This window comes from Oryx dammah, unplaced genomic scaffold (genome assembly GCF_014754425.2).
Source record: "Oryx dammah isolate SB20612 unplaced genomic scaffold, SCBI_Odam_1.1 HiC_scaffold_28, whole genome shotgun sequence".
Lineage (NCBI taxonomy): Eukaryota > Metazoa > Chordata > Mammalia > Artiodactyla > Bovidae > Oryx > Oryx dammah.
Genome location: NW_024070212.1, coordinates 105,964,572 through 105,991,307, shown reverse-complemented (window position 1 = coordinate 105,991,307; position 26,736 = coordinate 105,964,572). Strand labels below are relative to the sequence as shown.

The following is a 26,736-nucleotide window of genomic DNA, read 5'->3' as shown; positions in this document are numbered from 1 at the left end:
ATGTCCATGAACATCCGGGAGAGCTAAGGAGGGGTGCAGGGGGTGAGGCCGAGTGGCTGGAGGAGCGACAGAGAAAGCGAGACACTTCCACCTGAGGATGACACCCCCTAGTGAGAACTGGGGTGAGCCAGGATCGGCTGGGAGAGCAAGTGGAGGTGAGGGCCCCACTGTACAGAGCGGGGGCTGCAGAGACGGGGAGCAGAGGAGGTGGGCGAGGGAAGCGGGGGCATGCGTGCTGGGGACGCGTGTCCCTGCCGGTCAGTGCTGGACCTGGCAGGTTCCCATGTTGGTGCCATTTGATTTTGAGTAGGTTTTGAAATCCACACCTGGCCTGCCCCGCCTGCTCTAGTGCAGCGGTCTCTGAGGTGCTCCTGGACAGCCACTCCTGTCTTGCAGCCTCTGCCCAAAGATGCCCTTCTTGCTCACCTCTCCCCCATCCTCTCCTGCCTCCTGGAGCCCCTGAGGTCACGGCCAGCACAAGCTGCTCCCAGCTCCTGTCCATTCCCGCTTTTCCAATGCGTCTCATCTGTGGACCTTTAAGCTCCATGATCAAGGAGATTTTACTCTTGTCCTGCTTTCCTGACTCACCTGGCAGGGGCAGAGCTGGCTCCCAGATCCTCTCCTCCTCAGTCACTTTCAGCGCCTCACTTAAGGCCAAGCAAATAACCCCATCTGAGCCAGATGAAAGCTCCTCTGCCCGCAGGCAGTTCCAGGATGCTGACGTGTGCCCCCTGGACCAGCTCATTCCTTTCCTCTGCTCCCCCTACTCCAGCCTATCACATGCAGCCTTCCCAACCCCTCCAGTCTGCTGACCTCAGCCCCAGCCTGGAACCCACCTGGGGTGCCTCTGCCAAAGGGACTCTATCTTTGCTGAGCCAGACCCAAGCTCCGTTTCTGTCCCCCTCCGCCCATCCCCTTTCTCTGCCCACTCTCCTCTGGGGCTTGGGGATTTCTGGCACATGAGCTCCCCTCCCTGCTCTCCCTGCTGCCCCCCCCCAACACATGCACATGCAGTTTCTGCCTTTCTTCTCTCTGCCTGTGTTCAAGCGCCTCCAAATCCTGGGGGGCAGGGGCTAGGGGCCTAGCGCCTCGGGAGGCTCCCAATTACACCGGAGCAGCCAGAGCTTAATCCCCTCCATAGCGATGCCTTCTGACATTTAATGAGTGAAGGAGCTAAATCCCCTTCATCCCACAGCAGCTGAGCAGGAGCAGGGCGTTGGGGGAGGGGCCAGGACAGCACCAGTCAGGCCTGTCTCTACACAGCAGTATGCTCGCCTGTGCAAATCCGCACATGTGCAAATGCGGATACAGATACAGGTACCTGAAGGCAGGGACACAGCCTGCCAGGGGACAGCCAGGCTGGAACCAGTCACCTACCTCCTCCAAATGGCCAGCACGCTCATCACAGAACCCAGGACGAGGAGGGCTGAGATGGTTACCACGGTGACGACGACCGCGGGGCTCTGGTCCTTGGACCCAGAGGTGGCTGGGAGGAAAACCACGAAGTTGAGAGAGGCAGAGGACCAGGCTCCTGGGTAAGCCCCAGGACAGACTCCTGTCCTCACTCCACAGCAGGATGTCCATAGCACCTCCACCCTCGGCCTGGCCTCCCAGCAACCGGGGACCAAGGCTGCCCCTACCAACCGCAGTGGCACCTGGAACTTCGTCCTTTCCCAGGGCAGGTCACTCCTACTGCAGCCCAGCTCTAGATGCACAAAGAAGGTGGCTCTGCAGGAGCATGGCCTTTTCTCTGAGCTCCCCAACCCCAAACCAGAACTGTCACTGACAATTTTTGCTGATGTTCAGTTGCTAAGTCATGTCCGACTCTTTACAGCAATGGCTGTAGCATGCCCAGGCTCCCCTGTCCTCCACTATCTCCTGGGGTTTGCATGTCCATTGAGTCAGTGATGCTATCTAACCATCTCATCCTCTCTAACAATAAGAATGATGAGTTAACATTTAATGCACACTTATGTGCCATAACTAAACAATCCTGTTTCTTCATCACAAGAAGCCAGGAAAGTGAACTGTCTCCATTCTGCAGCTGAGGAAACTGACATCGAGAAAAGTTATGTAATTTGCCCAAGGTCACAAAGCCAATAAACGGTGACCTTAAGATTCAAACCTGATTCCCAAAGCCTCTGCTTTGAACTATTTCCCCAGCAGAGGGGCCAAGAGGACCCCAGGCCCTCAGCCCCATCCACCCATCCATCCATCAAACACATGCACCAGGCTGGCAGTGGTCCTGGGGAGTCGGCAATGAATGAGCCAGAATCCTTGCCCTAGAGGGATGTACTGACCAGCAGGGGAGACAAAAATGAAAAATCAATGAAAAAAAAGAAACAGAGACAGGGGCAGAGCTGAGCAGAGGCACAATCATTTCTTCCTAAAGCCAATGGGGAAGGTTTTGCAGAAGAGGCATCATCTGCACTGGACCTGGAAGATGGACAGTGTTGTTGATGATGCTTAGATGCACTTGCTGGGTCTGGAAAATGACGAGCCATCCCATTTGGCTGGAAAGCAGGCTGCGTGGAGGCAGAGACACAAGATATGAAGAGATAAAGCTGGAAGGCAGGAGGATGAAGGGAACTGGGGGAGGTGACAGACCCAGAAGGGCCTTGAATGCTAGGCCAGGAGGATGAGCTTTATCTTGAGGGTAACAGGGAGCACAGAGCAGTGGACAGAGTTCCTTCCCACAAGGAGAGGAATGAGGGAATGTGAGGTCAGGAGTGGGGAGAGAGGGGGGGTGCTTGGAAGAGATGAAGGTTGGGGATAACTGTCGGGAATGGGGAAGATGCTATGCAGCCCTGATGAATAAAGTGGGATTAGAAAAAGACACTTTAGTAGGCAGCCTTGGCGAGGAATGATGGAGGAGAGCCAGTCCTGGGGACAGTGGGGTGGATGCAAAATAATGTCTAGGGAATGGGGGCCAGCAGGGCTGGAGAGTGCTTCAACAAGGAGAGTTTGCAGAGGCTGGGGAGAGATGATCATGGGGCCAGGAGGGGCTGGGAGCCTGACAGATGTGGTCAGATCTCAAGAGCTGCTATTAGGATGTCACACAGCAAGTGAGGAAGAGTGACATCAGAAAAAGGGAGAATCAGAGGCCAACAAGGTCAGGGTCAAAAGAATAGATTTCAGAGCCCCCATTTCCAGAGAAGGGGAATAGGGTCCTGGGCCTGGCTGGTGGCAGAAGATGGAACTGTCACCAAGGACTGTTTGAAATGAGCTGTCCTGGTGGACACGGAAATGGAGGATGCAGAGAAAATCGGTGTGGCCGGCGGCCTCTGAGATAGCCCTGCAGGATTCTCTGCTTCCTGGTGTTCCTTCCCCCATGAGCATGGGCTGAACACACTCATTCGCTTCTAACGAACAGAATATAGCACAAGTGATGGGATATCACCACCATGATTAAGTTACAAGAGATCGGCTTCTGTCTTGGGCGCCCTCTTGCTCCCTCACTCTCTCTCACAGTCTCTAGAAGAATCTCATTGCTGGGTTATGAGCAGCCCTTGGAGAAGCCTAGGAATCTTGTGCCTGCCTCCAGCAAGCAGCCAGCAAGAGTCCAACTAGGGAAGCACACACTCCTGCCCTCCCCTCCTCTCTACTCCGCCCCAGTTGAGCCTGGAGATGATCGCAGCCCCAGAGGACACCTGGGCTGCAGTGAGGGGCTAAGCCACACGCACATTCCTGACCCACAGAAACCACGAGGTAATGAATGAATATTGGTTTTGGCTGTTGAGTTGAGGGTAATCGGCTACACAGCAGTGGTTAGCTAGTACAGTGGTGCAGCACGGTCCTCCTCGTGATCTTGACTCGGGGTCACAGCTCACTGGAAAAAGTGCTCTGCGACTGGGGAACCGCTCTCTGTAGCCAGGGCCACAGCAGAGGAGGCCAGGGGCTGAGCGGCACGTCTACCGACTGTGCGCTCAGTAGCTCGTTTCTATCGGACCCTTTGCGGCCCCGTGGACTGTAGCCCACCAACCTCCTCTGTCCAAGGGATTTCCCAGGCAAGAATACTGGAGTGGGTTGCCGTTTCCTTCTCCAGGGGATCTTCCAGACCCAGGGATCCACCATGAGAAGCACCGTATTAACAGAAGTCATCAGTCCTCTTCAGCTACCGGCCCCCAGCACCCAGCCTCCACCACATCCACTCCAGCCCAACCCACGAGCCTTTGTTCTGCTGCCTCTCACTCTCCAAGATGCCTTCCCTGCCCACCTCCCCACAGAGAACTCCAACGTTCCCCAGCCTTCAAGACTCAGCTCTAATCTCCTCTCACCAGCACCTGGCTGGGGTCTGGCAGAGACAGGCATTCGAGCAAGAAATGCTGTCTCCTTCCCAGAAGGCAAACTCCCTCAACACTTTATCTCCACCTCCCTCTGGGCTCAGAACTCTTTCTATCTTGGATTTGACTCATGTAGCAGGTTGGAAAGAATTATTATCTTGACAGCTGGTGCCAGGATGCCTCTTAGGGCAAACTGCCTTTTGTCCAGGAAAAATACTTCCATGAGCTGCTCAGGGTAGATGGGGGTGAGGCCCTGAGGGCTGGGTTAGTGGCAGGAGACCAAAAGAAAGCAGGAAATGCTCTGTGCACATCCGGAAGGGGCCTGGGGGCCTGGGGGAGCGGGGAGGAGGAGCCAGGGCAGGAGGGGCAGTATCACACCACGGCCGAGAGCTGGAACTGTTTTAGGATCAGGAATATCTGATGTTCAGTTCTTGTTTTGCTTTGTTCTGATAACAACTTTATTGAGAAATTATTCTCACACCATACAATTCACCCATTGAAAGTGTGCAGTTCTCTTGGTGTTGTGTTGGTTTGTTTGCCTTTGGGCACACCACGCAGCTTGTGGAGTCTTAGTTCTCTGACCAGGGATTGAACCTAGCAGTGAAAGCTCGGAGTCTTAACCACGTCTGGCGTTTTTGCTTGGTTTATTGCTGCAGGTGACACTCCCTTGGTGTGCCCCAACCCTCAGCGAAGGCTGGATGCTGGGATGATGGACATCAGGACCTGGAAGTCCAGAGGGTAAGCTGGGCCAACCTCTCGACTTCACACGCTAAGGCGTAATGGGAAGAGGGATGGTGCCCATGTTTGAGTCTGTGTCATGACAGAGAGAAAGCAGCAGGATGGGAACAAGAATTTAGTGGTCAAGAACAAGTGACCAGGAGAAGAAAAGTCCTCCCAAGAAAAGACAGGAATCTTGGAGAGGGCAGAGGATATTTCCCTGAGACATGGGAGGGAGACACCAGCTGAGATCTGGGTTCTAGCCGTTCATGGATCCCTTCCCTGTGAGTTCTTCCAGGACAGGTACCCAATCTGAGCCACTAGTTACTGGATTCCAGTCTCATTCATTCATTAGGTTGTAACCAAACTGTTCTGCAGGTTCCCTTAATTGCACAGATAACCCCTCAATTTGCCTCCATGCTCCAGCCCCAGGTTGGGTTTTCTCTCCTCTTGCACGTGTCACTTACCCTCTCCTGGGGTCAGCACTTCAATGCTGGGGTTGAAGCTCTGGGTCTCCCAGGAGGGCCCTGGGGAAGCTGCCCGGATCTGAAAGACGTAGCGGGTAGCCGGCTTCAGGTTGGTGACAGTGACCGCAGGCGCCCCTGTCTTCACCGTTGAGTAAGTCTGCTCACTCTGACCCTGGGGAGGGACAGAGACACATGAGGCCCAGACCCAGGGCTGGCCCCTTGCTCCTGGGAGAATGTGGAGAGAAGGGATAGGGAGGTGGCAGAGGTACCCTGGGGGGAAGAGCCTGGGCTGCCGGAGTAACTCCACTCATCTTGGAGGAATCTCACAGCTTTCTTCCAGAATATCCCCAGCCCCTTTCTCCACCACAAGTTTCCACCTATACTCGGTGGTACCTTAACTGAGAACAGCCCCACCTCTGAGTAACAGAAACTTTAGAGAAGATGCTGGCCTTATTGGGGATGCTAGGATGAAAGGCAGTCTAGAGGAGGAACTACACCTGACCCCTCCAAGGAAAGAAGAAGGAAATGAGCCCTGACACCTGCCCGGCCCTTGTTGGCTTTTCTTTCCCCTTGTCCTTGGACTTTCACAATGTCCTGCAAGGTGTGGATTCACAGATAAGGAATTTGGATCAGAGGGGCTGAGAGGCTCACCCACAGCCCCCCACCAAGGGCCCATTCACTGCCCACTGCTGGGCTAGACCCTATAGAAGCCGACTTCCTGCAGTCCTCACACCAGCCTTCCTATCTCCTCATATAGGTGATGCTCCCAGCAGGGAAGGGGCTGGGTGACACCTTCCCAATTCCTTCTGTGCACTACGTCATCCTGCCCCCAACACATCTGATCATGGTGCGTGCTGCACATGCTGCCATCATTTCATCTCTGCGCACACCCCCTGATTAGAGCCCCTGCCACACTCACAGCCCCCAAAGGTGCTGCTGCTGCTGCTGCTAAGTCGCGTCAGTCATGTCCAACTCTGTGCAACGCCATAGACGGCAGCCCACCAGGCTCCCCCGTCCCTGGGATTCTCCAGGCAAGAACACTGGAGTGGGTTGCCATTTCCTTCTCCAATGCATGAAAGTGAAAAGTGAAAGGGAAGTCGCTCAATCGTGTCCGACTCTTCATGGCCTCATGGACTGCAGCCTTCCAGGCTCCTCCGTCCATGGAACTTTCCAGGCAAGAGTACTTCTTCCCTATGTCTGTGGCCCCACTTCTACAGGCCCAGTATTCAGGAATCAGGGCAGACTCTGACCCAAGCTGGGCCAATCAGAATCCCACTTCTGGGCATTTGAACATACCATGGAAAGACAGTGAGGCCCTGGCTGCAGAATTTATAAACAGGCTTGGGGAGGGGAGGGGGAAAAGGGGCTGCCAGCCTGGGTGGCTGCAAGGTACTAGAAACAACCCTTCCTGCAGAGGAGGTGGGGTTGGTATGGAGAGAACTCAGAGATGAGGGGCTGGTGACTCCTGCCACGCTTCTGGTCACCAGGCTCCATGAGACTCTCCTGAAGGCTTTCAAACACAGCCCCTTTTGTACTGGCTCCTCTTTTCAAGGGTCTTTGTTCCCAGCAAATTCACACTCCCTATGGGCCAGGGAGCATCCACCCAGCTCAGCACTGGGACTGTATCTGTGCTCGGATCCCCGAGTGTCAGTTCAGTGAGCCCTTTCTAAGCAACTGCTGCCTGCCTGGCTCCTTCCCAGTGACCTTCACTGTGGTCTCCTTGACATCCGGGACCCCCCAGAACCCTGTCCCAGCCGCTCTTCTCACTCATGCCCCCCTCCCTTGGCCATCCCCTCAGATCCTTTGGCTTCAGCTACCATCTCTGGGTTGAAAGCCCCCAACTTCCTTTCTCTCTCTCTCAGCTCACAGCTCTCCAGATTTCTCTCTTCAAAATCTGTTATCTGATTCAGCAAAGAACTCCCTGGAGTCACTGAGGAGGGAGTGAAATCCTAACACATGTAGTGCCGAGTTGAAAGCAAAGTTTTGCTTTAACGAATACAATTGTCACCAAAGTGAGAACAGTTTACCTGTAGATTACCTATCAAATTCAAAGACAATAGACTTATGCAGAAAGAGATAGTAGATCTGGACCTAACTCCACTTGTTAAACCACCCTTGAGCTGCAACCAAAGACTGACCACAGATACAAGAAGTCAGCCAAAATCAAGAAAAGGTACCCTAGGAGAATCAACTGGCCCTACAGAGTTTACAATAAGGAACATTGTATACTTTCTATTATTATTTGTAAACGATTGGTTACAGAGTCTCCACATCAGTAAAATTAAAATGCCAGTGCATACATTCATTGCTGTGAGAGCTGACTGTTAAACATTTATCAGTACATTATTTATCAGCATATTATTTATGCTGAGCCCTGGCACACCACCAGACCTGGCAACATGTTCCCACAGTGGTACTTTTCCATAAAATTTGAAACAGTATGTTTCTGCGTTCTTTTTCTTAAAAGGGTTGCAAACTATGCACAGAATCCAGCCCCAGAAAGTCTAGATCAGCCCCCAGAGGAAGCTTTTTGTCCACTGTAAACATCAGGCAGCAGTGGTGAAAATGGACACGATGACGGCTTACCCAAAGAAGCCCCGAGGAAAGAGCGAGAGCTGTGTGTCCACGGTGAGGAGGGGCCAGGAACAACCTCCGGCTGGGGAGGCTGCTTAGGGGGCCAGTGGAGATGTTTAGAGACAAAGCAAGAAGGACTTATGCTGGGAGGGGCTTGTAAAGAAAAGGAAGCCGGCAGGAGAGGGGGACAGATCGCAGCTGGTAATGCAACCCCACGTTCCTCCCAGACCCAGACTCACCTTCTCGAAGTATCGGATCTCATATTCTGTGCCGTTGGCCCCTGGGGCTCCCGCGGGGATGGGCTCCCGCCACGATAGAGACACGCTCTGGGGCTCCACTCGGTCCCTGCGGATCTCATCCTCCTCCCAGGGCGCTGCAAGTTGAGTAACTCGAGGTTCTCTGGGGCAGGGGCAGGGGGCTGGAAAGGCGGGGCGCGCGGGGAGCCAAATGGGGCGGGGCCCAAGGGGCTGTGGGTGGGGCAAGAGGCTCCTGAGGGGCGGGGCCTGAGGGATAGCGTCTTCATGAGGCTAGAGAAAAGCTCTGACTCCACCGCTCTTGGCTTCCTTGGTTCTGAGCAGGAAAGCAGCAGGCCACGTGCTGCTTGCCCACCCCCTACACTCCAGCTTCCCTTCAGGTGGCTGGTTCTAATTCCCCCAGGCTATCTCTACATGCTCTGTGGCTTGGAGATATTTTTCAGGAAGACAAGCTACTTAACTATTCTAATAGTCTGGTCAAGAGGTAATATACTCAACTAAACTAGGAATAGAAGGAAATTAGTTCAGTTCAGTTCAGCCACTCAGTCGTGTCCGACTCTTTGAGACCCCATGAATCACAGCACGCCAGGCCTCCCTGTCCATCACCAATTCCCAGAGTTCAACCAAACCCATGTCCATCAAGTCGGTGATGCCATCCAGCCATCTCATCCTCTGTTGTCCCCTTCTTCTCCTGCCCCCAATCCCTCCCAGCATCAGAGTCTTTTCCAATGAGTCAACTCTTCTCCTGAGGTGGCCAAAGTATTGGAGTTTCAGCTTCAGCATCATTCCTTCCAATGAACACCCAGGACTGATCTCCTTTAGAATGGACTGGTTGGATCTCCTTGCTGTCCAAGGGACTCTCAAGAGTCTTCTCCAACACCACAGTTCAAAAGCATCAATTTTTCGGCGCTCATCTTTATTGACAGTCCAACTCTCACATCCATACGTGACTACTGGAAAAACAATAGCCTTGACTAGATGGACTTTCATTGGCAAAGTAATGTCTCTGCTTTTTAATATGCTGTCTAGGCTGGTCATAACTTTCCTTCCAAGGAGTAAGCGTCTTTTAATTTCATGGCTGCAGTCACCATCTGCAGCGATTTTGGAGCCCCCCAAAATAAAGTCTGACACTGTTTCCACTGTTTCTCCATCTATTACCTCAACAAAATAAAGGCCATATATGAAAAGCTCCAGCTAACATCATACTCAATGGTGAAAAGCTGAGAGCTTTCCTTTGAAGATTAGGAATCTTGCCACTTCTATTCAACACAGTCCTGGAAGTCCTAGACAGTGAAATTAGGCAAGAAAAAGAAATAAAAGGCTTCCAGATTGGAATGGAGGAAGTAAAATGATCTCTGTCCACAGATGACATAATCTTATATGTAGAAAACACTAAAGGTTCCACAGAAAATACTGTTGACAAAATTGCAGGATACAAAATCAAATCACAGAAAATCATTCACATTTCCACCCACTATGAACAATATGAAGTGAAAATCAAGAAAGAAATCCCACTTACTTAAGTTTATTACAAAATAAAAAAGTCTCTTTAACAACTGTGGTAGGAAAATTGAATGTCCATGTGAAAAAGAATTAAGTTGTGCCCTTAGTTTACACTACATACAAAGATGAACTCAAAATGAATTACAGACATAAATGTAAGACCTGAAACTTCTAGAAGAAAATATAGAGGAAAAGCTTCATGATACTGAATTTGGCAGATTTCTTGAATATGACACAAAAAGCAAAAAGCATAGACAGCAAATGTAAAAACAACAAATGGCACCACAAACTTAAAAACATCTGGACAACAAAGGAAACAATCAACAGAGTGAAAAGGCAACCCGCAGAATGGGGGAAAATATTTACTAGCCCCATATCTGATAAGGGGTTACTGTCCAGAATATAAAACGAACTCCTTCAATTCAACAATAACAACACCAGACGCCACAAATAACCCAATTTAAAAATGGGCAGGGACTTCCCTGGTTGTCTAGAGTTGAGAATCCACCTGCCAGTGCAACAGACACGGGTTCGATCCCTGCTCCCGGAAGACTTCACATGCCATGAAGCCCGCACACCACAACTGTGAGCCTATGCTCTCGAGCCTGTGCTCCCAACAAGGGAGGCCACCACAGCGAGAAGCCTGCACGCCGCAACAGAGAGTAGTCCCTGCTCTCTTCAACTAGAGAAAGCCCGTGACAGCAACAAAGATCCGACAGAGCCAAAATAAGAAATAAATCATAATTGTTTTAATGGGCAGAGGACGTGAATAGACATTTCTCCAAAGATGTGCAAACGGCCAATGAGCACATAAAAAGATGTTCAATATCACTAATCATGAGGGAAATGGAAGTCAAAACTATGAGATATCACCTCGTACCTGTTAGGATCAAAAATAAACAAAAAGCCAGAAATAACAAGTGTTAGTGAGACTGTGGAGAGACCGGAACCCTGGGCACTGTTGGCGGGAATGTAAATTAGTGCAGACACTATGGAAAACATATGGAGGTTTTTATAAAAATATAAAAATAGGATCCAACTAGAGATAACCATATTAAGTAAGTCATAAAGAGAAAGACAAATACCATATGATAGCACTTACATGTGGAATCTAAAATATGACACAAATAAACCTATCTATGAAACAGAACCTCAGATATGGAAGCCAGACTGGTGGTTGCCAAAGTGGGAGAGAGTCTGGAGAGGGGCAGAGTGGGAGGTTAGGGGTAGCAGATGTAAGCTTTTATATAGAGAATGGATGAACAACTAAGTCCTACTGTAGAGCACAGGGAACTATAGTCAGTATCCTATGATAAACCATAATGGAAATGAGTATTTTTTAAATGCATATAACTGAATCACTTTGCTATATAGCAGAAACTAACATAACACTGTGAATCAACTATACTTCAACTAAAATATTGATAAAAAACAAAATAAAGATAGAACTACCGTGTGATCTAGCAATCCCTCTCCTGAGTATATAGCCCAAGGAAATGAAATCACAATTTTGTACAGACTACTGCACTCTCGTGTTCATTGCAGTGTTATTGACAATAGCCAAGATACAGAAACAATCTAAGTGTCTGCTGACAGACGAATGGATAAAGACAAAATCATATACATATATATTTAACGATATGTTATTCAGCCATTAAAAAAAAAAAGAAATCCTGCCATTAGCAAAACCACAAATGAACCCTGAGGGCATTATGTTAGGCAAAATAAAACAGAGTGCCTGATGTCACTTATACGTAGAATCTAGAAAAGCCAAACTCAGAGAACAGAGAATAGATTGGATTTTTGCCAAGAGAGAGGACATGAGGGAAACAGGGAGATGTTGGTCAAAGATCCAGACTTTCAATTATAAGAAAAAGAAAACCTGGGGATCTAGTGTATGTCATGGTGTACTTGAAAGCTGCTAAGACAGATCATCAGTGTTTGCACCATGCACAAAATGTAATTATGTGAGAGGATGGATGTGTTAACTAACCTTCCCATGGCAATCATTTCACAATATATACATGCACCAAATCATCACACCTTAGAATTACACAGAGTCATATGTCAGTGATGTCTCAAAAAGGTAGAAAGAAAAAAAAAAGTGACATAGACATACAACGGAATACTACTCAGCTTAAAGAAAGGAAACCCTATTGTGAGGACATTATGCTGAGTGAAATAAGCCAGTCACAAAGAGACAAATACTGCATGGTTTCACTTCTATGTAAGCTATCTAAAGTAGCTGAACTCAGAAGGTAGAATGTGGTTGCCAGGGTCTGGGAGGAGGGGGGAAGAGGAGTTGTTGCTCAATAAGTATAGAGTTTGCATTTTTTTTAATAGTTTGCATTTTGCAGGATGAAAAAGTCTATAGGGGTCTGTTGTATGATGACATGCACATAATTAATACTACTGTACTGTACACTAAAAACAGTTAATTTGGTATATTTCCTGTTATATGTTTTTTACCATAATAAAAAAAAAATAGTGATGCTCACAACCCAAAGCAATTAAATCCGTTTCTGTGGGGTGGGATTCAGGCATTACTATCTTTTTAAAAAGCTTCTCCGTGATTCCAATGTGTGTCAAACAGAGGGTTTCCGAAGTGAAAATGCTAGGAAAGTGGATGGGAAGTGGTTCCCAGGGCTTCCCTGACAGCTCAGCTGGGAAAGAGCCCGCCTGCAATACAGGGGACACGTGAGACGCGGGTTCAGTTCCTGGCTCGGGAAGAGCCCCTGACGGAGGGCATGGCAACCCACTCCAGCATTCTTGCCTGGAGACTCCCATGGACAGAGGAGCCTGGCAGGCTACAGTCCATGGGGTCCCAAAGAGTCAGACACGAGCGACTAGCCCCACAAGTGGTTCCAAGGCTCACAAAAGGTATCCCGGAGGGAGATGGAGATCTGAGAGCCATTCAAAGGTGATTTGATGAAACTGCCCAGGGCAATGCAGGAAGGGAGAGAAGGCAAAGCTACTGGGAAACAAGCCCAAGAAATGACCACACTTAAGAGGGAGGCAAAGAAAGAGGAGCTTGAGAAGGAGGAGCCAAAGAGAGGAGAGGAAAAACCAGGAAAAAATGAGGCTACAGAAGCCCAGGAAAAAGAACTTTTAGGAAGGTTCCCGCTTGACTCTTCCTGTTATTAGCTACTGGTCCACAAGCAAGAGCCTCAATTCCCTTACACGTAGATGGGAAACAATAATGACCTCTTCATACTTGCTTTGAGAATTTTGTGAATTAATAACTTATAAAGAACTTAGCACAATACTTGACATAGAACAAGCATTCAATACCACATTTACCAGCAAAAGGAGATGCTGGTTGGCAGTGTCATGCAGAGCAAAGAGGGGTAACAAAACAATTCACAGTGCCACTGGCTTTAACAATGTGGAGGTTTCTAGTGTCTTCAGGGCATTCAGAGGAAGTAGACAGCAGGGAGTAGCCACAGGACTGGAATAGGTCAGTTTTCATTCCAGTCCCAAAAAGGGTAATGCCAAAGAATGTTCAAACATTTTTTGAATGTACAATTGCACTCATTTCATATGCTAGCAAGGTTATGCTCAAAATCCTTTAGGCTAGGCTTCAGCAGTATGTGAACCGAGAACTTTCAGATGTACAGGCTGGGTTTAGAAAAGGCAGAGGAACCAAAGATCAGATTGCCAACATTTGCTGGATCATGTAGAAAGCAAGGGAATTCCAGAAAAAAACATCTACTTCTGCTTCATTGACTATGCTAAAGCCTTTGACTGTGAGAATCACAAGAAACTGGAAAACTCTTAAAGAGATGGGAATACCAGACCATCTTACCTGTCTCCCGAGAAACCTGTATTTGGGTCAAGAAGCAACAGTTAGAACCAGACATGGAACAGAATGGTTCAAAATTGGGAAAGGAGTACATCAAGGCTGTATATTGTCATCCTGCTTATTTAACTTCTATGCAGAGTACATTGTTCAAAATGCTGGGCTGGATGAATCACAAGCTAGGATCAAAATTGACAGAAGAGATATCAACAACCTCAGATATGCAGATGTTACCACTCTAATGGCAGAAAGTGAAGAGGAGCTAAAGAGCCTCTTGATGAGAGTGAAAGAGGAGAGTGAAAAAGCTGGCTTAAAACTCAACATTCAAAAAACGAAGATCATTGCATCCAGTCCCACAACTTCATGGCAAATAGAAGGAGAAAAAGTGGAAGCAGTGACAGATTTTATTTTCTTGGGCTCCAGAATCACTGTGGACAGTGATCGCAGCTATGAAATTAAAAGACACTTGCTTCTTGGAAAGAAAGCTATGACAAACAAAGACAGTGTATTAAAAAGCAGAGAGATCACTTTGCTGACAAAGGTCCATATAGTGACAGCTATAGTTTTCCCAATAGTCATGTACAGATGTGAGAGTTGGACCGTAAAGAAGGCTGAGTGCCAAAGAACTGATGCTTTCAAATTGTGGTGCTGGAGAAGACCTGTGAGAGTCCCTTGGACTGCAAGGAGATCAAACCAGTCAATCTTAAAGGAAATCAACCCTGAATATTCACTGTAAGGACTGATACTGAAGCAGAATCTCCAGTACTTTGACCACCTGATGCAAAGAGCAAACTCATTGCATCCTGATGCTGGGAAAGACTGAAGGCAAATGGAGAAGGGGTGGTAGAGGATGAGATGGTTAGATAGCACCACCTTGTCCAACTCAACGGGCATGAATTTGAGCAAACTTTGGGAGATAGCGAAGGTCACAAAGAGTTGGACACAACTTAGTGACTGAACAACAACAAAACAGCATTTAGCAAGGAGTCAAGGAAACGGAGACAAGGGCGTAAGGAGCTGTATTTGAAAAGCATAGAAACAGGGCTTCCAGTTCTAAATGGTCACCATCTAATAGCCCCCATTAATCGTTCTCTCCTCCAAATACTAATTAAAACCCAAATATACGGAAAACACAGAAAATGTCACCATAAACGAGTCTTGACAGCTAATTGCCAGAATCGGGGGATGGGGGGTAGAGTGGCATATTTCCACCTATGATAACGCCAGTGGGACTGGACTGAAAATACAATTGTAGTGAACCCCCAGGCTATGCTGCCCACAGAGTGACATTGCCTCCCATCCTAAAAATAACTTGAAAGATCCTTTATCCTTCCTCCCACTGTCTGACCCTTTTTAAAAAAATAAAAAAAAAAAAAGCAAGGTCTTTGTCGACTGGACAATGAGTGCACAGCCATCACTTCACCGCAGAGTTGCTTCCCCTATCCCCTGAGAGGGCCTCTCAGCCTAGATACACTTGGAGATGGCAGCTCCCAGAAAAGGTGCAGGCACAAAGGGCAGAGGAGTGATGGGACATCCTAGGAAGGGGGGCAACCTCTCGTAGACACAGATGGAGGGCAGAGATAGGAAAGAGCCAGGAATGCCATTTTTTAAAACTACATCTTCTGAATGTTATCAGATGGCCAGGATATAGAGATAGGAGAAGGTTCCATTTCAGCCCCACAGAGTGATGTTAGATGAAAGCCTGATAAACCCTGAGAACAAAGCTAAAAACAGAGCCCAAGCACCTGCTCTCCCACTGTACATTTGTTATGCGGTTCAGCCAGCACCCGAGTGGGGCCAAGAGTCCAGTAGAAACTGGCTGTTCAACAGTCATGCCCCACCTTCCTGCTGACCAAGCCCAGTTTTGGATTCAGGGTCTACTGTCTCCCCTCAGATGACTCAGGTTGATTCTGATTGTCCCAAAATATTCATGTGCACTCATTCCCTTTGCCAAAATTGGATCAGGGTTGGATTCATAATCCAATTCTGGCCAAGAAAAGGAGAAATCACCTAAGAGGAAGAGGGATTCTGGGAAAGGTTACTTAAAAAAAAAAAGTGTTTATGGAATTTGTTACAATTTTGCTTCTGCTTTTTTGTTTTGGTTTTTTGGTTGAGAGGCGCGTTGGATCTTAACTCCCCAACCCAGGATGGAACCTGTACCCCCTGCACTGGAAGGCAAAGTCTCAACCACTGCACCACCAAGGAAGTGCCTGGGAAAGGCTTCCTGCTCTTAAAAAGACACCAACAAGGAAGAAACAGTTATTTTCCTGCCCTAGATGGCAGGTGTGATGTCTGGAGTGGCTGTATCCATCTTGCCACCATAAGGGAGCCAGCCGAGATTATAAGGACAGGAGACTGCAGAGAAAGAAAGAACCTGGGTCCTTGAGAGCACTGTTCAGTTGCTGAATTAACCAAGCTCTAATTTTACTCTTCTTAGGAAAGCTACAAAGTCATTTCAGTCAAAGGTCACTTGCACTGAATTGCATCGTTACTTGCGGCTGAAAGCTTCACAAACCAATCCAAAGGACAATTCGTGTGTCACGGTCTTGGTTTGGTTTGGGGGTTTTTTGGGCAAATATCAGCTATTTCCTTGTTCAAGAATAAGTAAAGAGAAGAAAACTAAGAAAATAGGCATATGAAAAAGTATTTCTGAATTAGCAAAAAAAAAAAGGTATTATTCTGAAAACTCAGGAGGAACAGATCTTGAAGAGTGATTAATATGACAGTTAGAAGAACAAGTAAGGAGACTGTTTGGCATCTTCAAGAAGATGAAAGAAAACACAGCCTCTTGAAATAGAAGCAGAAGGCAATGAAGGGAAAACAGATGGAGAAGAAAAAGCAACAGGATGACATGAGATAAAAGTGGAGAAGGTGAGAAACGCTTGTAGGGAAACTAAAAATGCGTTAGCAAAATCGAAATATTTAAAAGTCATTAAAAGTACACGGAATTTAACAAAATCACAAGCAGAATGGGAAGCTTAAACTTCTTAGTCTTTGGAACATCAAGCAGACAGTAAGAAGGAAATAGAAAAATTGAATAATATAGTACTTAGTATGTATGAGGAAAGAGAGAGAGAGAGAACACTGCAATACAAAAAAAAAAAAAACCCGAAGTACGCATCGCTTCAAAGTAGCCATGGAATCCTTAAAATGGTCACCATATCTTAACCCACAGAGAAAACTCCACCAGCTCCTTAAAAAGGAAACACTGTAGGGAATTCCCTGGCAGTCCAGTGGTTAGGACTTGGTGCTTTCACTGCCACGGCCTGGGTTCAAACCCTAGTTGCAGAATTAAGATCCCACAAACCATGCAGCAAACAAATAAAATAAAAATGTAAACAGTGTACAAACCTCCTTCTCTAAACATGAAGCAGTAAAATCAGAAACAAAAAGATAACAAAATAAGTCATCCAGAAATTAAAACATTCTCCAAAACACTTTTTAGTCAAAGCGACAATACCAGAAGAAAACACAGGTACAAATCTTTACGACCTTGATTTAGGCAACGGTGTCTTAGATATGAAACCAAAAGCACAAGCAACTTAAAAAAACAAACTGGACTTCATCAAAATTTAAAATGTTGAGATTCAAAGGATAGTACTAAGAAAGTGAAGGACAGGGAATCCCCTGATGGTCCAATGGTTAGAACTCCGTGCTTTCACTGCCAAGGGCTCAGACAAAAAAAGAAAGTGGAACACAGCTAGTTGCCAGAGGCAGGGGGTAAGGGGTGGACAAAATGGGTGAAGGTGGTCAAAATAGACACGTTTCCTGTTATAAAATAAATAAGTCCTGGAAATGTAATGTACAGGGTGGTAACTAGTGTGGTGATTACAATTAAAAATACTATATTGTATATTTGAAAATTGCTGAGAGTAGGTCTTAAAAGATCTCATCATAAGAAAAGCAATTTATAACTGTGTGTGGTTATAGATGGTTATGGATGTTCTAGACTTACTGTGGTGATCACTCTACAGTATATACAAATGTCAAGTCATTATGTTGTATACCTAAAATTAATGTTATATGTCAATTATGCCTCAATTGCCAAAAAGAAGGTGAGTGACAATCCACAGAGCAAATATTTGCAAATCATATGTATGATGGTTGTTACGTATGGAATTGTGTTCTCTCAAAAAGATATGCTGAGGTCCTAATGCCCAGTACCTCTAGAATGTGGCTTTATTGGGAAATACGGTCTTCACAGAGGTAATCAAGTCAACGCGAAGTCATTTAGCTGGGACTTATCCAGTGTGACTGATGACCTTCTGAAAGGGGGGAAGTTCAGACACAGAGACAGACACTGATGGAGGGGAGATGACGTGAAGACATGTGGAAACGAGGGCCATGTGACTGGAGTGATGCCTCTGTGAACCAAGAAAGGCCAAGGACTGCCAGCTAATTCCAAGGGCTAGAAGGAAGGCACCCTCCTCCCCTACAACAGTCATACAGAGTGTGGTCCTGCTGACACCTTGATCTCAAACTTCGCTTCCAGAAGCATGAGACAATAAGTTTGTTTTACGGGGTCGCAAAGAGTCGGACACGACTGAGTGACTGAACTGAACTGACTGAACTGAAGCCATCCAACTTTTAGAAATTTGTTACAGCAATCCAAGGAAGTAATACAAAGGTATCCAGAATATATATATAGACAAAAAAAAAAACCACCTTATAACTCAATGACAAAAAGAAAACCCAGCACATTGAAAAAAGGTTCAACATCAGTAGTCATTACGGGAATATAAACTGAAACCACAGTGAAGTATCACTTCACATTGACTAGGGTGGCTGTAATCAGCGAGACAAGCAAGTGTTGGTGAGGATGTGGAGAAACTGGAACCTTTGTACATTGCTGGTGGGAATGTAAAATGGTACAGTTGCTTTGGAAGATAGTTTGGCAATGCCTCGAAAAGTTAAGCAGCTCCTCAAAAAGATTTTTTTTTTTAAGTTTCCATATATATTGGTCCATGTAGACTGCCATAACAAGACACTACAGACCGGGTAGCTTAAACAACAAAAATTTATTTTCTTACAGTTCTAGAACTAAAATTCCAGATAATGCTTACAGATTCACATTCGTATTCTGGTAAGGGCTCTCTTCCTAACTTGCTCCCAGCTGCCTTCTTGCTGTATACTCACCTGTTCTTTCCCCTGTGTATGGACAAAGGGCATAAGTGAGTTCTGGTATGCACTCCTCTTCATGTAAGGACACCTTGTAAGTCCCTGGGATTTGGGCCTCTCCCTTATGATCTCACTGTTGTTCAGTTGCTAAGCCATGTCCAGCTCTTTGCGACCCCATGAACTAACTGCAGCACACCAGGCTTCCCTGTCCTTCACCACCTCCCTGAGTCTGCTCAAAGTCATGTCCATTGAGTCAGTGATTCCATCCAACCATCTCATCCTCTGTTCCCCACTTCTCCTCTTGCCTTCGGTCTTTTCCAGCATCAGGGTTTTTTTCCACAGAGTCAGCTCTTCCCATCAGGAGGCCAAAGGAGGACTCATTACCATTAATTATTTCCTTAAAGGCCCTATCTCCAAATACAGTTACACTGGGGGTTAAGGCTTCAATATAGGAATTTGGGGGAGATAATTCAATCTATGACACCATATGACCTAGCAATTCCAGTCCTAAGTATATACCCAAGAGAACTGAAAACTTGTTTCCACAAAACTTGTACATGAATGTTCATAGCAGCATTACTCTAACAGCCAAAAAGCAGAAACAGTCCAAATCCCATAAACTGATGAATGAATAAACAAACTTGTGGTATATCCACACAATGGAATATTAGCCATAAAAAGGAATGCAATTCTGATACATGCTACAACATGGACAAGCCTTGAAAACATTATGCTAAGTGAAAAAAAGCCAGACACAAAAGTCTACACATTGTATAATTCCATGGTTATAAAATGATCAGAACAGGAAAATCCATAGAAACAGAAAGTGGATTAGGGGCTAGGGTGGGTGAGAGGAATCGGGAGTGACTGTTAATGGGGTTTCTTTTGGGGGTGATGAAAATGTTTTGGAATTACAGAGTCTGTGATAGTTGCATAGGAAAACATGACTGAATTGCACACTTTAAAAGGTATGTGAAATTTTATGGTATGTGAATTATATCTACAAAGAAAATGACAACATAAACAATGTGCAACGTATAAAAACATCCTAGATGTGACCAAAGCCACGCTCAGAGGAAATTTCTTAGGCTTAAAATATTAAAACTATAACAACTAAGCACTGAAGTCACCTAGAAAAAGACCTCAGGAAAGCAGGAGGATGGTATCAAGAAAGAGAAAATCATAAAATAATCGACAAAAGTAAAGAGCAGTGGAACTGATGATTCAAGAGCTGGTTATCTGTCATAACCAATAAAATAAATTCCTTCCAAGAATAATTTTTAAAAAAGAAATCACAGGGCACACTATGAAGAAAGAGAAAGTAAACTCTAGATACTACAGAAAGCTTTTAAATAAACATTTCTTGGCTAATAAGTTAGAAAAAGATCATCAAAAGATGTTCTGTGGAAGTACAGATTAACAAAACTGATTCAAAAGGAAGTTACAGAAAAGACTGGGCCATCAGCAAACTTTCCCACTAAAAAAGTCCAGTTTCCCAGGCAGTTCTGCCTGTCTTCAAAGAATGATAACTATGCCATTTAAACTATTCCTGAGCAGAGAAAAAGAAAAGATTATCCCTGATGCCTTTTTCAAAGCCAGCATTACCAAAATGCTAAAACTTGACAAAGAACACAAAAACTAATCTCTCTTATAAATGTAGATGGGAAATATTAAAATATAAGCAAATTAATTCAGCAAATATTAAAAGAATAATACACTCATCTGCAGTAGGGTATCATCTAGGAATGCAGAAAATCACATTGTAAAATCCATTAGTAGAATTCATCATATCAAAAGTTCAAAGGAGAAAAAACATGTGGTCATCTGGAAAGATGCTTAAGAAGCATTTTGTAAAATTAACATCCATTGCTGACTTTTTTTTAAGCAAAAGCATTATATGGCCAAGTAGCTAAAAGCAGGGCTTTGGTAATAGATAAGTTCTGGCTGACTTTGGATAATTCACTTGGCCTCTCAGACTTCAGTTTTATCATCTGAAAGATGATTATAATTCTATTTAAATGAATTAATGTAGAAAATCATATTGCATGGTACCCAACACAGAGCAGCCCTCCATCAGTGGAAGCTTAGTGTTTTTATTAATAAAATGGAAGCAGAAGATTATTTCCTTAACATGACTTTTAAATCCATCTATATCAAAATATGACTGTTATCAGAAATACTAGATAAAAATTTGTGTGGCATATATTATGCAAAGGGGGATTTATAGTAGATAATTCTAGGTATGGATATAAATATAGAAAAAAATGGGGAAGGAAATACTCCAAGATAGTAGTGTTTATCTCTGGATAACAGGATTCTGGGTGCTTCCTTTCATTTTCTATACTAAATTTTTAAAATGTAAATGCAGGACTTTCCTGATGGCCCAGTGCTAATACAGGGTACACAGGTATGATTCCTGGTCTGGGAAGATCTCACTTACCATGGGCCAACCAAGCTCTTGCGCCACAACTGCTGAAGCTCGAGGGCCCTAAAGCCCTGCACGCCACAGCAAGAGAAGCCACCACAGGGAAGAGTAGCCCCTGCTCTCCACAACTAGGGAAAGCCCACACACAGCAATGAAGACTCAGGGCAGCCAAGAAAAAGAAGACGGAAAAAAAAATTGTTAAATGTAAATGCAATAGCAAATGTTAGATAGGGATACTTTTTTTAAAAAACAAAACAACTGTTCTTCCAGAAAACTAGACAAGTTGGGAACCCTCCCCCAAAAGGAAGAGGAAATGGACTGAGAGCTGAAAATGACAAAGGAAGTGAGAAGATTTCAGAATCAGAAAAATGGATGTACAACTCAAGGTTTAGAAAGATTCTTGAGAGAGAGACTGGAGTTATCAGAGGTTCTAGCCAAAGCAATAACCGAAAAAAACTTTCAGAAATAAAAAGAGGTACGCAGACTGAAAGTTTTACGATGTTATAGCCAAACTCAATGAAAAGAGGTCAATATTTGTTAGATTTTATTTTCACCAGTAGGCTGAAGAATTATACAAACATCCATGTGTGTACACCTTTGTACCCAAGTTACCTACAAAACAACGAAAATTACTCTGGCCTCAGACTTCTCTGCAACACAGCTGCCATTAGACAAGGAGGCAGAGTCACAAAAGGATCCTATCTTCTCAGACATGGAAAGACTCAGAAACCATACACTCATTTCTTGCAAAGGATACTTGAATGATTACTGGAAGCTGTACCCCAGCTGAGTGAGACAAATCAAAAGTATTAATAAAAGTCAAGAATGAGGAAGGTGTGATATTAAAGGAATGCAGGTCTTCACTTATTCATCTAAATTCCAGACTCCCAAAAGGGACTGTTATGTGTTGGCCAGTGAATTCTATTGCCCCTACCCTCCGACCCTCCGTGCTTCCTTGCTCTTTTCCAGGACCAGGAAAGAGGATGAGGCAGTAGAATCCTTGTAGAGGCCAAGGGACACACACAGGGTCCCTCTTTCTGAGACAGGAAATAAGGAGGTATGATTCGGCTTCCCACTGAAATTTTCTGGACGGATGGGGTAAAAGACTGCAGAATCTTCCACCTCTTTTTCCCGGGAACTGCAGAGCTGGGTGTGGGGAAAACGCTCGCTTCCAGGTCGGGAAAGAGGAGCACGCACTGGCTCCCGCAGACTCGCTGAACACTCATAACCTCTGTGGCCCGGAGGCACAGTCATCAGCATTTTCAGCCCCTCCTGCCTGGCCTTAGGGAGCGGGGCTGACCTCGGTGGGGGTCGCCGGGGTCGGGGATTTTTGTGTAAGACCAGCGATCGCAGTTTATCTGGGGTGGTTGCGGGCTGTGGGGATGCTCGCGGTGGGCGGGACAGGGGAGCGCGCCGGGTGCGGAAGACCTTACCCCCCGGTCCGGTGGAGACCGTGACCTGTGCGTAGGTGGCTCCCGCGGCTGCCGCCGGGCCAGACACTCCGTTGAGCGCGGCCACGCGCACGGTGTAGCGCGCGCCGGGCCGCAGGTGCATCAGCGTAGCGGCGCGCTCCCGCAGCCCCACCTGGCGGGGCACGAAAGCCACGCGCGGCCCGCATGGCTCGCACGCGCCCGCCGGGCCCTCGCGGCCGCAGCGCAGGCACAGCAGCGAGTAAGTGACGTCCGAGCGGCCGCCCGAGTCGGCCGGCGGCAGCCAGCGCAGCCGCAGCGCCAGCGGCGAGCGGCTCAGGCTGTACTGCAGGTCCCGCGGCGCTGACGGCGGCCCTGGGGGAGACCGGTGGGCGCAGTCAGGGGTTGGGGTGGGCGGCTCAGGAGCGGGGGAGGGCGGGGGGGGGGGGGGGGGGGCGGGGGCCGGGGAGGGGCGGGATGTGGGAGTGGGGCGCGGTCAGTGATGGGGTGGGTGGACGTTAGTGAGGGGATGAGGGTACGGATCTGGGGACCCAAGAGCATAAGGGGCGGGAGTCCCCCTGCTGACTGGAGAGTTAAGACAGGTGAGGGCGGAGCGGTGGGCGGCGGGCCACAGGGTGATCCCCCAACAAGCCTAACCTCATCCCTTCGTCTAGACTCTGTTGTCCTGGTTCTTCCATCCCCAAGCCCCAGATTGCTGTCCCCACCCCTCCTTCCACTCTGCTGTTTTGGGGGCAGGCCCCCCACGTGGAGCCCCTGCCATCACCACGCCTCGATTCCGCCTTTACAGACAGCCCCCCACCCTCTGCCAGTGGTAAGGCATTCAGGAGCTGGACTTACGGGTGCAGGACGCCGAAGGCGGGTCGGTGGGCGAGCGTGCATAGCTGTCCTGGCATACGCAGAACGTGGACGCGTTTTCCAGGGCCCGGCTGTGCTCTGGGCACGGTGAGCAGAGGGGCCGCCTCGGGGACACCTTGTAAAACCCTGGGGGACAGGCTGCGGGGAGGAACTACATGAGGAAGGGGCTACACCACGGCCTCTCCTCCACTTTCCTGATTGGGGTGGGGCTGCGTTGCTGCTTTTAGTAATTCACTGAATGCTCATAACAACCTGTGAGATTTGCACTTTATCCTCATTTTAAAAATGAGGGAACTAAGGCTCAGAGAGGTTAAGTAACTTGCCAGATGTCCCACAGCTAGTAAATGGAGGGATTCCAACCGCAGCCGACTGGTTCAGAGCCCACACCACAATGCCCTAATGCCCACTAGAAGAAAAGGAGTCAAGCTTTCCGGTTTTGATGCGAGGACAGAAGGGAGAGGCCTCTGAGGGTTGTTTCCCAGTTACTAAAGGACAGACACCCACACACTCCCTGTTAGAAACACTGTCACACACAAACACATACACACTTGTCAGAGCTCATCCTCCCACCTCCACTGTTTGAGGGTGAATGCATCATAAATCCTCTACTGATGCACTTGGCCCCCATTTAGGAGTGGAGCCTGCCACTCTTAAGTGGAGGGAGAAGAGGGACCATGAAAGTTCCTTGGTTCTGACACCTCCTCAGTTACTTTGCTTCTCTCACTTCCCTCACCTCCCCTACAAGTCAGTGGTTAAAAGCACAGGCTTTTATATCTAAACTACCTGGGTTTGCAGCTGAGTTGCACATCTTATTTGCTGTGTGGCCTTGGGCACATTGGTCTACTTCTCTGAGCCTTGCATAGAATACCTACCTCAAAAAGGTGGTTGGAGAATTGAGATAAAAGATGCAAACTGCTGAGCCCAGTACAGACAACGTTTGCACACACTAATGATAGTAATTACTCTTCCTCCAGCACAGGCCTAAAGTGGAAACAGCTAAACACCCACTTTAAAAAGTTTCTCACCAGCTGGGCCAGGGAGGGAGGCAATGGGTGCTGGCCCTCCTCTCAGAGCTTGGGTGGTCCTCACCTGGTTCCCTGTCCCTGCCAGGATTTCTTTATCCCTCTCCTCTGGCTTAGCTTTTTGTGGAAGACTGGTGGCTCTCCAACCCCAAAAAGACATAGTACAACAGAAAGGATTCAGACTAGCCCTTGGGAAGAACTTCCAGCTCTCTGGGAGAAGAGGGTAGAGGCTGAGGGTTCTCATCTGGAGGCTTAGGTTTGGCGATGGGTCCCTATTGCCTAGAGCCCTGGGCTTGGGGCAGCTTTGGGCAGGGCCTCCAAAGCTCAGGAGCCTTTGGAAGTCCCTGCCTTCGGAACAAAGCACAGGGCTCGCTAACATCTGGTCTGGGCAACAGCAGTCAGGCTGGGACTCCAGAGGCCTGGGTTCCAGTGTTAGCCTTGCTACTTCCTATGCCTCTCTGGCCTCAAGAAAGCAGACAAATGCAAATGCTAAGCATGGCCTGCCCCCCTCCATCGGGAAGTAAGAGAGGGATGTGTTTGCAGGATCACACAGCAGGAGGGAAAGAACGTGGGAGGCTCCTTTCACCATGTGTATGTGTGTCTGGGGTCCCAGAGGTGGGTGGTCCAATCAGAGACAGCATTGCTTATATCTACTTTGAGAGGCTCTGTTTAGAAGAGGTTGTATGGAGGGGCAGACTCAGGAAGGGATTCCTGAGTACTGGACCCCTCCCTCTCTTCCTCACAGTCCGAGTCAGAATTTCAGGGGTCCTCTAGTCGGACGCCCTCTGGCCCATCTTCCAGCAGCTTTCCCAGCAGGAGCCACAGTCTCTGCTCAGATACTTGGTAATGGGACCCCATCTCCTTCTGAGGCGGCCTCTGTTGAACAATGCTGGCAGTTTGAAAGTGCTTCCATTTAAATTTCACAGCAGCCCCCTAGGGTACTTTCCCCCAGCTCTGAGAAAAAGGGGGAGTCCAGAGAGATTGAGGAACTTCTCACAGCCTCTCAGTACCAGGCAGAGCTGGGATCTGAGTGCAGGCCCCTGCCCCCTGTAGGGGGCTCTGGGGGGGAGTGGGAACAGCAAGTCACAGCTGTTAAGTTGCCACCTGGCTCACATTAGCATTCAGTAAGCAGGTGGTGGGGCTTCCCAGGTGGTTCAGTAGTAAAGAATCCACCTGCAATGCAGAAGACACAGGTTCTATCCCTGGGTCAGGAAGATCCCCTGGAGAAGGAAATGGCATCCTGCTCCAGTATTCTTGCCTAGAAAATTCCATGTAGCTTGGCGGGCTACAGTCCTTGGCGTCGCAAAGAATTGGACATAACTTGGCGACTTGGTGACTGAGCACGCATGCCTTCATGCTGAGCCCAAATCAGCCTCTCTGCACGTAACCCGCCTCATGCCTCTCTGTCGCGGGGACTTGATGTACCCTGTGGAGCCTCAGCATGTCTGCTTGGGTCGCTCTGCTCCAGGGCAGTCCTACAGAGATTTGAAGACACGAGTCATACACTCCGACTTTTTCCACCAAGGGAACCCCACGTCTTTCAATAATTCCTCTGGTGGCTGGGAGAGGAGCAACAAGAGTCAGGGTCGTTAAAGAGAGATGCCTCTGTGTCTGCCTGTCTTCAGAGAGGGCTCTGCAATAGCCACAGAAAACACCTGCAAGGCCTTCCCTTCTTAAATACAAACCTGACCATTTCATTTCCCTTTTTGAAACCCTCCAACAGCTCCCCAATGCTGACCCCACCCATGCCACACCGAACTTTTCCTTTTCCACCTCTGCGTCTTGTCCCATAGTATCTTATGCAACTTCTCTCCTGGCAAATGCCTATGTTTCTCCAAGTCCTAGCTCAAAATAATATCTCCCTTGTGAAGCTTACCTGGCACCCTCGCCACGTCCTTACTCCCCAAGGCAGAGCTGATGCTATTACAAATGGCCTTTGTCTGTACTCAAAGTCAGAAGTGGGATTGGGTTCCTGAGTCTGTGTGTGTGTGTGTGATTGCCTAGAATGTATATCTAAATCCCCTCCTCCAGTCCTTGATCCATTCATTCAACAATTTTTCAGCATCGGCTATGAGCCAGGTGCTATTCTAAGCTCTGGAGCTGCAGTAAAGCAGAGGTGAGTAAAGCAGAGCAAGATTCCTCTGTCCACTGGTACAGGTGCCCCCCCTAACCCACAGAGAGAAGAGAGGCCATCGGTTGGTAATTCTCTTCTCTATCAGCCCTTTCCAGTAACAGTACAGGGAGTAGAGCCATAAAAGCAGTCCATTTAAGGTATGGGCAGCAGGGCAC

General features: G+C 47.5%; 1 protein-coding gene across 1 annotated transcript in view; it reads right to left on the bottom strand.

The window, feature by feature from the left end:
* The window catches only part of EPHA10 (EPH receptor A10), a 42,725-nt gene that overhangs the window by 9,220 nt on the left and 6,769 nt on the right, over positions 1-26,736 (bottom strand). The window contains exons 4-8 of the mRNA XM_040231699.1: positions 23,408-23,563; positions 22,574-22,924; positions 8,281-8,414; positions 5,468-5,639; positions 1,378-1,486 (exon numbers count right to left, since the gene is read on the bottom strand). Of these exons, the coding sequence (XP_040087633.1) occupies positions 1,378-1,486; positions 5,468-5,639; positions 8,281-8,414; positions 22,574-22,924; positions 23,408-23,563 (922 nt within the window). The remainder of the gene's footprint in view (positions 1-1,377; positions 1,487-5,467; positions 5,640-8,280; positions 8,415-22,573; positions 22,925-23,407; positions 23,564-26,736) is intronic.